Source organism: Ovis aries, chromosome 2 (assembly GCF_016772045.2).
Source record: "Ovis aries strain OAR_USU_Benz2616 breed Rambouillet chromosome 2, ARS-UI_Ramb_v3.0, whole genome shotgun sequence".
Taxonomy (NCBI): Eukaryota; Metazoa; Chordata; class Mammalia; order Artiodactyla; family Bovidae; genus Ovis; species Ovis aries.
In genome coordinates, this window is record NC_056055.1 from 89604956 (window position 1) to 89617464 (window position 12509).

General features: G+C 44.2%; 1 protein-coding gene across 1 annotated transcript; it reads right to left on the reverse strand.

Annotated features, from left to right (window-relative positions):
- Positions 1-4550: 4550 nt before the first annotated feature.
- On the reverse strand, positions 4551-5138 carry LOC114113003 (interferon omega-1-like). The gene has a single exon (XM_027964573.2). The coding sequence runs from the start codon at positions 5136-5138 to the stop codon at positions 4551-4553; it is 588 nt and encodes a 195-aa protein (XP_027820374.1).
- Between the last annotated feature and the right edge of the window lie 7371 nt (positions 5139-12509).

A 12509-nucleotide genomic window follows, 5' to 3' on the forward strand; every position in this document is an offset into this window, starting at 1 on the left:
AATCGAAGGTTTCTCTGTTACATTGAGATTGTCTTTTTTTCCATCTTGATCATCAATAAGGATTAAGCAACTTGCCCAACTAATTCTTCTGAGTGAGCAAAAGACATGTAAGCATGCAATGAGGTGGTCAGCATCCGTGAGAAGGGAATAGAGAGTCTACAATAGGAGACTGCCAAGGCCACCTGCTACTGAGACTCACACTGTCTGTCATTTAGTGAGCAAGTATTTAGCAAATGTTTCTTAACCACTTCATAAACAAAAGAAGCAAATGCTGCCAATTTAGAGCTTGTCTTCCCACCTTCCAGCTGCGGCCTCGCTTTCAACCTCTCTCAGCACCTGAGGCTGAATCCACCCAGGCTGGGGCTGCCCTGTGCTCACAGCCAACAGCTGGTGGGCCCAGAGCCCCTTCTCAGGCCTCCCACCTGGTATGGAGAGGGACAATGTGCAGAGCAATCTAAGTGCTCCTGGTTGCAGTCTTCTCTCTTGCCCTTTCTCACACCCTGAACATCTTGTCACAAGTCATTGACTCATGCAGTTCTTTTCTAGCTCACTTCAGGATGCAGCTGGAACTAGGACCTTGGCTGAAGGCCTTTCTGCCTAGCTCTCCTAACTCCTCCAGAACATACCCAGCCAGAAGATCCCACACTCTGCACCCCTGTCACTCGCAGAATGCTCCCATCGGAGGGTCAATGGCCCAGGACCAGGCAGGAACAGCGCAGGCCTTGTTTTCACTGTTTCCTGCCAGGACCCACTGCTGCTGGACACTGAAACTGGCCCTTTCAGAACATGCCCATCTGCATCAAGCCTGCATTTACTTCAGATCCCAGGCCGTTCTCTGAGCTGGACTTTAATTGTCAAAATCACTATCAGGGGTGCAGTGAGTCAGGCTAACCCAAGGTTGAGAAAACGGTTAAAAGGGACAACACATTGGCTGCAGCTGCTGAACAAGCCTCAGAGGCCGCCCTCTGCTGACATGTGAGCAAGTCCCACTGTGTGGGTGCTGGGTTAGTTTCCTGTCTCTGAGGCAGTTTCTGAATCTTCCTTAAAGTGAAACAGCCCAAAGCAAAGCCATCTACATACTCAAAACCAACAAGTGACTTGTGTTTTTTACTTCCTCAGAGATTGCGTCATGAACCCCAGAAGGCAAAAATAGCAAGGAAGTTGATGCAACAAGTGAAAAGGAAACTAAACGCAAGCTGCCAAAAGGGATTTCAGTATCCAGCCTGGGAATCCCCTCTGGCCTGGCCTTCTGGCTGAGATGAGTGCTCAGAGCAGAGGATCCTCCTGACTGCCTGCCAGATGCCGGTGTCTTCCTGACTGATTCTCTGAGCTCCTAAACTCTAGGAGGACCAAGAATCCAGTGAGGGTGGGGGTCAGTCTTGTGGACAGCTGGCCTGTGTGCCACACAGGAATGTTTCCGTCTTGAACTCTGGGTATTGTTGCAACCTTCTTGGCCTCCTCATCCCAGTGAATGGCTGTTTCTCCTCTCACTGTGCGGTGGGTAAGCTGCAGAAATGTGTCTCTGAACAGCTCTCTGGGAACTGCTTCATCTTCCTGACCACAGATCCAGAACCTCAGGAAATAATCTTCTAACCAGATTCAAATAAAAGAGTTAATATGTAAGGAGCACTTGGGAAGTGTCTGGTACCATTCTGAGCATGTGCTATAAATTAAGGCAATCTTACCACACTTTCAAGACAAGTTATTATGATTATCTTAGTTTTGCAGTTAACACATAAGGCAGCAATTTATAACTAGCAATCCATTTTTATGTACTGCTGCTGCTAATGAAGAAAAATCTCAAAGATCTATTTGCAAGGGACCTGCCTCTTGAGAAACATATATGCAGGTCAGGAAGTAACAGTAAGAACTGGGCATGAAACAACAGACTGGTTCCAAATAGGAAAAGGAGTGTGTCAAGGCTGTATATTGTCACCCTGCTCATTTGACTTATATGCAGAGAACATCATGAGAAACGCTGGGCTGGAAGAAGCACAAGCTGGAATCAAGATTGCCGGGAGAAATATCAATAACCTCAGATATGCAGATGACACCACCCTTCTGGCAGAAGGTGAAGAGGAACTCAAAAGCCTCTTGATAAAAGTGAAAGAGGAGAGTGAAAATGTTGGCTTAAAGCTCAGCATTCAGAGAATGAAGATCATGGCATCTGGTCCCATCACCTCATGGGAAATAGATGGGAAACAGTGGAAACAGTGTCAGACTTTATTTTTGTGGGGCTCCAAAATCACTGCAGATGGTGACTGCAGCCATGAAATTAAAAGATGCTTACGCCTTGGAAGGAAAGTTATGACCAACCTAGACAGCATATTGAAAAGCAGAGACATAACTTGGCCAACAAAGGTCCGTCTAGTCAAGGCTGTGGTTTTCCTGGGATCATGTATGAATGTGAGAGCTGGACTGTGAAGAAGGCTGAGGGCTGAAGAATTTGTGCTTTTGAACTGTGGTGTTGGAGAAGACTCTTGAGAGTCCCTTGGACTGCAAGAAGATCCAACCAGTCCATTCTGAAGGAGATCAGCCCTGGAATTTCTTTGGAGGGAATGATGCTCAAGCTGAAACTCTAGTACTTTGGCCACCTCATGCGAAGAGTCGACTCATTGGAAAAGACTCTGATGCTAGGAGGGATTGGGGGCAGGAGGAGAAGGGGATGACAGAGGATGAGATGGCTAGATGGCATCACTGACTCGATGGACATGGGTTTGAGTGAACTCCCGGAGTTGGTGATGGACAGGGAGGCCTGGCATGCTGCGATTCATGGGATTGCAAAGAGTCGGACACGACTGAGCAACTGAACTGAACTGATAAATAAATGAGAAACTGAAGTATATGACAAATGGATATAAATGTATATTTATATGGTATACATTAGTATGTCCATATGTATAGATTTGTTAACTACATATGAAAATGTCCAGAAGGATACCCATTAAATTGTTAATGGTATAGGATTACAGTGAATCCTCCTAGAAGTCAAGGGTAGGCATTCCTTTGTATGAATTATTTAAAAGTTTAGCGATGACATGTGTGTTTAATATATATAAATAAGCTTAAGAAACCCTTTTACTTCTTTAGAGTCATATTGATCATGGCAGCTACTGGTTCTCACATCTCTTAGCTGTCTCTGCATTCCCCAGCCTGCCTTGGTCTTCTTGCCTCCATTTGAACAGTTTAGGAAGACTCTTTTCTCAGGAGCGGCCAAGTGTAGAAAACTTCCTCTCCCTTCCTCACCCTACTCCAAGATCCTAGACTCCACATATGCAGATTGACCTCCCATGATGTATGTGCTGCTGCTGCTGCTGCTAAGTCACTTCAGTTGTGTCCGACTCTGTGCGACCCCGTAGACGGCAGCCCACCAGGCTCCCCCGTCGCCAGTGATTCTCACTGTCCTGATGATTTCTGCCAGGAGCGCTTGATGCCTCTTGTGTGATTTGGACTCATTGAATCCAAACAGTAATTGTATGAAAACCACTCTTATTGTCCCCATATTAAAGATGAGGAAACTGACCTGTTGTGTTTGTGAGACTTTTCAGGGTTACAGTGTTGGTAAATAGCAGAGCTGGGATTCAGAGGTTTTGGAATTTCTAGAACTCTCCTCTCACTTGGGCTCTCTTCCTGAGGCTTCCACTCTGACTACACCATGCAGCTAGAAACCAGCACAGAACAGAGCTCGTGTGTGGAGGCAGTGAAGTTACTGTGGAAGGGAGTGAATTGCTCAGTAAGGCAGTCCTGAGGAGAAGGCTGGAGAGAGAGCAACAGGAGTCAGGAGCAGCCAGTCAGCAGGGCGTGTCCTCAGCTTTCCCGCAGGGGGTGACTGCTTCCCTCAGATACGTACATCAACCAGTCTTTAACGAGTGGGTACAAATTAGTTATGCCTGTGACATCGAGACTAGCCATTTTCTACAATTCATAATCTCCTTTCTACCTTTTTTCTTTTTGGCACCCTCCACAGTTTATAGGATCTTAGTTCCTCAACCAGGCTCCCTGGAGGAAAACCTCAGAGTCCTAAGAACTGCACCACAGAAGATTCTCAGAATTCTACCTTTTGACAGACATTTGTTAGAAAGTGATAGAACTGCTGCACCGTATAAAGTGAACAAATACCATTTTGTGATAGGTATTTGAAGACAAAATAAGAATTTAGGTTTTCAAAATAAAAACTCAAGAAATTTATCTTGATAACTATTTAATAAATAAACCAAATAACAATTTTAATAAAATAGAGAAATATATCTTCTAAATTTTAATACAATGTAAACATACACATTTTTATATGAAAATATAAATATGATGAGACAAAATATTCCATAACCTAAATAAATAAAGAATAAATAAATAACATCAGGGAGGTCATCGCTTATGGATTGATACCCCTGCACTTGATTTCTTTTATATCTACATGCTTATTACTACAGACATGTATTGGCTGAGTTAATTCAACAAATTTGGTGACTAAAGCAGAATTCAGAGTCTTCTGAAATGACCCCAGGTGAGTTTCCAAGGATGACGGGGCATCTTCATCAGAAAGACTCATGTCAAGGTGAGCTCAGGTCTCCATCCATCATTCTTAACCTTTCTTGCAAGCTGACTGATGAAGACAAGGATCTCATGATTTCCACTCTGACGGTTTCCCAGGCACAGTCGCTGTATTCCTTCTCTTTCAGGTAGACATGGATGCCCTGGAAGTACCTCTTCAGAGCCAGGGTGGGGCCCGTCCTTCCCAGGGCAGAGTCTTCCTCTCCCATCACCTGCCCCAGGCAGGCGTCCAGGTCATCCAGCTGCTGATGGAGTCCAGTGCGGAGCTGCTCCAGGAGTGTGGTGTTCCAGGCAGCAGAGGAGCGCTCTGTGTGGAAGAGGTTGAAGCTCTGCTGGAGCATCTCATGGAGCACAGAGATGGCCTGGGCCTCCTGGAGCTGGCCGCCCTCCACCATCTCCTGGGGGAAAGCGAAGTCTTTTCTGTCCTGCAGACACAAGTGAGGGGAGAGTCTGCTCATTTGGCCCAGGAGCCTGAGGTTCTTCCTGCCAATGAGAACATGGTTCTGAGACAGGACACAGCCCAGGGATCCTCCCGGGCCATAACTGACCAGCACCAGGGCCATGAGTAGAGAGAGCACGAAGGCCATGGGGAACACGCAGCTGTTGATGGCCTGGCTGAGACGGTGTCTGGTGGAACCTTGAGGTAGGTTCTCTGATGCCAGGCTTTCTAAGTGAGGCCATTAAATAGGGAACATGGTAATTTTCATTTTCTAGTCATTTCTATGCACTTTTACTTCCTTTTTTGGTTTTCTGTTATGTATTCTCAAGACAGTCAAAGAAATGTTCTTCCTTCTAGACTATTGATTTTGCCTTTTCCTAGTCACTTCAGATGTGCCCATCCAAATGGATGTTTTTCAATCAAATGAGAAAGTCTTTCTCTTAAGTCAGAATTGATGGACATCTGTAATTACACACTTTATTGCCCTCTACTCTCATGCATAAGTGTTGCTCTCCCCTCATCCAAGAATGTATTTTTGGCTTGCTCTGAAGCTCCATTTTTCCCTCTTAGGTTCCTTAGGAAGCCAGGCTCTATCTGCTCTATGGATTCCATATATAAGGGATTTACCAGATCAGTCTGGCAGTTAAGCTCTTGGAAACAAATGATGAGTTTTCTTTAGTGTTTGATTTAGAGAAGAGGCTGATTATTATCAGTCCTTGAATTCCTCCCACATTTCTCTTCCTTCTAGAACATGTCCTGCAGATCCCTGCCCTTCAGGGAACCATGAGGGCAGGACTATTACAGACATCACCCTTCTTTCCACCTTTTTCTTGCTGGAGACCTGTCGTCCTCCACAGACTGGGCCAATACCCCCACCAGAATCCTGGTTCTTCTCAGGGAACATGGGTGAGGAGACTCTACATCCAGGATAATTGTATTTTCCCAGTAGCACCTCACTCACAAGGGAGAGATCACATGGAGCCACCCCTGTCCTCTGGGTGACAGTGTCCCCTTCCTCACCTGCTGGACTCTCTCCCTCCTTGAGGGCAGGCTCACCACATCCTGAGGACTCGAAAACCTCCTTTCTGTGGAGGGCTTATTGACTGGTTGGGAAAATGAATTGTCTTCCCGAAACCCCAACCTCTCCCCTGGAGTTTTTGTGTGAAGGACCCTAGTGCTCAGTGGTGACCTCCTCTTCTCCTGACCCGTGTCCCCAGGCATCTAAAGTGTCAGCAGTGCTCAGATGCTGAGGGCAGAAGTGTGTTTGTGCAAGTTAGTGGAGGAGTTTCCAACTGCAATTGTTTTCCTTTTAGTAGATAAATAATATTGACTTTGCCAGGTATAGGTTTTATTATTCAACACTTTTACTTAAACTCTTCAACTCTTGTTCTGCTCAGAGTTTCTGAGCTGGCGGAAGGAGATTCAGTGATGGGGTTGTCTCTTATTGGAAGCTTATGTCTCAGAATCTAATGAGATTCGGTCATTGATTCAGGCAGTTGATTCTACTGGGCTTCTCTGTTCCTCTGTTTCTGTCTCCTCTGAGATTGCAGGGCAGTGAGGTCCGGGGCACTAGATCAGAAGAAATAGCCTTCTTTCCTTTACTCGAGTGTAACTTTTCATTTAAACATTTTATATACACACTTAGTGACTTATTGGAGAATGTTGGTATTCCTGCCTCTGCTCTGGTTCTATTTCATGATGAGGTGAGAACAAGAAAGGGAAGTAAAGACGCCAGAGAGGCTGCATCTCTTTCACTTTCAAGACGTTAGATTTCTTTTTTGTTTCTCTTTGCAACTTTCCTAGAAAGTAAACTTCCACAGTTGTTTTGTGGGCAAGAAGAAAACAAGGGTGAGTCTCAATGTCCTGAGTATGAAAGAAGGGAAGGGCTTTTCCCCTGAGGTAATGATGTATTATTCTGAGTTAGCAAACTGCAGTGCAGCACAGCTGGGGAGCAGGCTGTGGCAGAGGGGAAGGATGAGGCCAACATGAACAACAGAAAGACTGGGACAGGGCTGCTTCTTACAGAAGCTCAATGAAGGCCAAGTCCTGAGTCAGTTGCCTGCCCTCAGCTTTGTAAGACCAGCTAGCTGATTTTCCTTTCCTTTAATCCACATGTCATCAGTATAAGCGGAGAAGGAAGAGAGACGGGCACTCAGAACCCCATTTGCTAGAACACAAACCCTTTCTGGCAGGGTTTAGGAGACCAGCCTTGCCTAGCATCTGTGTAGTTGATAAATCCATTTGGGTAATGAGAAGATGCTTCGAAAAAACTAGAATGACAGGGAATGAAATAATTCCAAAAGATCCTGATCTTAATCTGGGTCACAGTAAAATTATGATATTAAAAGTAATAGCTAATTTTATTGATTACTAAAATTGAAAGACGCTTACTCCTTGGAAGGAAACTTATGAGCAACCTAGATAGCATATTCAAAAGCACAGACATGACTTTGTCAACAAACATCCATCTAGTCAAGGCTATGGTTTTTCCAATAGTCATGTTTGGATGTGAGAGTTGGACTGTGAAGACAGCTGAGTGCCAAAGAATTGATACTTTTGAACTGTGGTGTTGGAGAAGACTCTTGTGAGTCCCATGGCCTTCAAGGAGATCCAACCAGTCCATTCTAAAGGAGATCATTCCTGGGTGTTCTTTGGAAGGAATGATGCTAAAGCTGAAACTCCAGTACTTTGGCCACCTCATGGGAAGAGTTGACTCATTGGAAAAGACTCTGATGCTGGGAGGGATTGGGGGCTGGAGGAGAAGGGGACGACAGAGGATGAGATGGCTGGATGGCATCACCGAGTCACCGATGGACATGAGGTTGAGTGAACTCCGGGAGTTGGTGATGGAAAGGGAGGCCTGGCATGCTGCAATTCATTGGGTCGCAAAGAGTCGGACATAACTGAGCGACTGAACTGAACCGAGCTGAACCCTAACAATCTCCCTAATATTCCAGTTTGTGATATGATCATATTGATGGGTTGGGTTTCTGTGGGTTTTTAAAAATTTTTTTTAATATTTATTTTATGTGCTTATTTGGCTGGGCCATGTCTTATCTGAAGCATGCTGGATCTTGGATCTTCCTTGCTTCGTGCAGGATTTTTACTTGGGCCATGGGAAGTCTTGCTTGCCACATGCAGGATCTAGTTCCCTGACCAGAGATCCAACTCAGGCTCCCTGCTGTGGGAGCATGGAGTCCTGGCCACTGGACCATCAGGGAGTCTCGAGGCGGATGGTTTCGATATATGAACTTGGGGAACACACACACATTCAGTCTGTGACATGGTAATAAGAAGATACCAAGGTATTGTGTTTATGGCAAGGATTCCTTGGGATCTATTTCATTCTTGGTATTTATTTGAGGAGAAAGAACACATTCCCTGATGCTACCCTCACTTTTTATGGCATATCCATCCTGGATTGTTTGCTCATTAAATGTTATAAATGTTATACTGTGAACCTAATTACCAAGGACCTACCAGGCTTCCCTGGTGGCTCAGATGGTAAAGAATCTGCCTGCAATGCAGGAGACCAGGGTTCAATCCCTGAGTCGGGAAGATCCCCTGGAGAAGGAAATGGTAACCCACTCCAGTATTCTTGCTTGGAGAATTCCATGGGCAGAGGAGCCTGACAGGCTGCAGTTCATGGGGGTCACCAAATGTCAGACTCGACTGAGCCACTAATACTTTCACCAGAAAAATTCCACAGACACTCAGTGTTCATCAAAAATGACAGTGACAACAGCTACAAATTCCTTAGCCTCTAAAGGGACTCACTTAATCCTTCCAACATAGTGAAATGAGTTAATATTCTCCTTCCCAAGAGCCCCCTGCTAAGACTTTATGTGAATGAACTAATCTAATAAGGAAGGTCAGATTCCACACTCCCATCCACAGCATAAACACCTGAGCCCACTGCATGTCCTGAACTCTCACTTATTTCCCTCTTTTGCTTCTAACACAAGCTGTCCCTTTGTTGTTTCATACCTCAGTGTTACAAATCTCTTATTTCCATTAATGTGTCCCTCCAAATTCTTGATAAGCTGAGCGATTTACAAAGTATCCTGATTATTTTGTATAAGAAGCAAACTGAAATTATCAAGTGGTAGTTATTACTGAGAGTCTAACTGTGCTTGACAAAATTAATAATTCTGATAATTATAAAATAATCGCATTTAACTGTCCAAGAGGACTCATAGATTGTGAAGTGATCCTCACCATAAAATTGAGATACATGATGGACAAGATCCTTGAGAGTGATAACCCCTGCTCAGATTGGATTACAAACGATTCAGTGAATCCTCTGTAGAAAACTCCAAGCTGATGGTACTTGTGGCTCTAGGTAAAGCATACTTGCTGCTACCAAATTACCTGAATATGGGAAATGACTGGAAGAATAGAAGACGACGTCCGGACAGAAATCTGCCTGATACTGTGACCCTCCAGTGGGAAGGAAGACTTGGGGACAAGACTGAGACTTACAGGCGCCCCAAGGGAAAAAGAAAATTATTTCATTCACTATTAATATAAAAGGTAAATTTCTCCTGTAATGTTAATTGTCTGAAAAATCTTTTAAAATATATATACGTCTTAAACTCACATCAAGTGGAAATATTTTCCTTATGCCACAATAGTACTTGTAAGTTGCCGGCTTTAATGGAAGCAAAATCATCAGTACTGTTTTCAAAATTGCTACTTCATATATATCTCTCTTCACTGAGGGAATGCCATATTTGACAAATTATGACCCAGTCAGTTCAGTTCAGTTCAGTTCAGTTGCTCAGTTGTGTCTGACTCTTTGCGACCCCATGAATTGCAGCACTCCAGGCCTCCCTGTCCATCACCAAGTCCCGGAGTTCACTCAAACTCACGTCCATCGAGTCAGTGATGCCATCCAGCCATCTTATCCTCTGTCGTCCCCTTCTCCTCCTGCCCCCAATCCCTCCCAGCATCAGTCTTTTCCAATGAGTCAGCTCTTCTCATGAGGTGGCCAAAGTACTGGAGCATTTAGCATCATTCCTTCCAAAGAACACCCAGGGCTGATCTCCTTTAGAATGGACTGGTTGGATCTCCTTGCAGTCCATGGGACTCTCAAGAGTCTTCTCCAGCACCACAGTTCAAAAGCATCAGTTCTCCAGCACTCAGGTTTGTTCACAGTCCAGCTCTCACATCCATACATGACAACTGGAAAAACCATAGCCTTGAGTAGATGGACCTTTGTTGGCAAAGTAATGTCTCTGCTTTTGAATATGCCATCTAGGTTGGTCATAACTTTCCTTCCGAGGAGTAAGCATCTTTTAATTTCATGGCTGCAATCACCATCTGCAGTGATTTTGGAGCCCAAAAATGTAAAGTCTGACACTCTTTCCACTGTTTCCCCATCTATTTCCCATGAAGAGATCTGACCAGATGCCATGATCTTTGTTTTCTGAATGTTGAGTTTTAAGCCAACTTTTTCACTCTCCTCTTTCACTTTCATCAAGAGGCTTTTTAGTTCCTCTTCACTTTCTGCCATAAGGGTGGTGTCATCTGCATATCTGAGGTTATTGATATTTCTCTCAAATAACAAATCTCAACTAACAAATTCCTTTTTCCTCTCATGTCTTTTCATCAGGAATCATCTATTAAACATCCATTTTTTTATGTAGTCAGTTTTTCATTGGAGAGTTTCATGAACTTTTTTGAAATGTCAAATCATATGGATTAGTTGCTTAAACACGTGCAATCAAAATGCTTTTGATTTCAGCATAATGTGTGGTCAGTAGGTACCAGCTGTGAAATAGGCAGTTGGGGATATGATTCCAGCATGCATCTTCGAAAGGCATCACCATCAAGACAGATTTTTAAAGCCCTGAAAACTAGAGCAGGTCATGACCTACTTCATGAGTTTGACCGGAAAACAGTTCTGGGCCCTGAACACAGGAAAACTACAAGTGTCTTTGTCACAAATGAAACTCAGACTGGATACCAGCCAGATGGCAGGAGTGCAGTGTGAGTGTGGAGCCTGGGAACTGCTTGAGGACATTGCAATCTGTGTGTTTCTAGCTGGAATCACGGAGTTTGAACAAAAATGAACTATGAACTCCTTGGCTATTTCAAGTCCTGAAAGATGAATCTGTGAAAGTGCTGCACTCAATATGCCAGCAAATTGGGAAAACTCAGCAGTGGGCACAGGACTGAAAAGGTCAGTTTTCATTCTAATCCCAAAGAAAGGCAATGCCAAAGAATGCTCAAACTACCAAACAGTTTTACTCATCTCACATGCTAGTAAAGTAATACTCAAAATTCTCCAATCTAGGCTTCAACAATATGTGAACTGTGAACTTCCTGATGTTCAAGCTGGTTTTAGAAAAGGCAGAGGAACCAGAGATCAAATTGCCAGCATCCGCTGGATCATCGAAAAAGCAAGAGAATTCCAGAAAAACATCTATGTCTGTTTTATTGACTATGCCAAAGCCTTTGACTGTGTGGATCACAATAAACTGTGGAAAATTCTGAGAAAGATTGGAATACCAGACCACCTGACCTGCCTCCTGAGAAATCTGTATGCAGGTCAGGAAGAACAGTTAGAACTGGACATGGAACAAGAGACTGGTTCCAAATAGGAAAAGGAGTACCTCAAGGCTCTATGTATATTGTCACCCTTCTTATTTAACTTATATGCAGAGTTTCATCATGAGAAACGCTGGACTGGAAGAAACACAAGCTGGAATCAAGATTGCCAGGAGAAATATCAATAACCTCAGGTATGCATGACACCACCCTTATGGCAGAAAGTGAAGAGGAACTAAAAAGCCTGTTGATGAAAGTGAAAGAGGAGAGTGAAAAAGTTGGCTTAAAGCTCAACATTCAGAAAAAGAAGATCATGGCATCCAGTCCCATCACTTCATGGGAAATAGATGGGGAAACAGTAGAAACAGTGTCAGACTTTATTTTTTGGGGCTCCAAAATCAGTGCAGATGGTGACTGCAACCATGAAATTAAAAGACCCTTACTCCTTGGAAGGAAAGTTATGACCAACCTAGATAGCATATTCAAAAGCGGAGACATTACTTTGCCGACTAAGGTCCATCTAGTCAAGGCTATGGTTTTTCCTGTGGTCATGTATGGATGTGAAAGTTGGACTGTGAAGAAGGCTGAGCACCAAAAAATTGATGCTTTTGAACTGTGGTATTGGAGAAGACTCTTGAGATTCCCTCGGACTGCAAGGAGATCCAACCAGTCCATTCTGAAGGAGATCAGCCCTGGGATTTCTTTGGAAGGTAAGATGCTAAAGTGAAACTCCAGTACTTTGGCCACCTCATGTGAAGGGGTGACTCATTGGCAAAGACTCTGATGCTGGGAGGGATTGAGGGCAGGAGGAGAAGGGTTCGACAGAGGATGAGATGGCTGGATGACATCAATGACTCGATGGATATAAGTGTGTGTGAACTCTGGAATTTGGTGATGGACGGGGAGGCCTGGCGTGCTGCTATTCATGGGGTCGCAGAGAGTCAGACACGACTGAGCGACTGAACTA

What these genes read in the sequence shown, in the direction of transcription:
- LOC114113003 (XM_027964573.2), bottom strand. Translation starts at nt 5,138, where the DNA reads ATGGCCTTCGTGCTCTCTCTACTCATGGCCCTGGTGCTGGTCAGTTAT.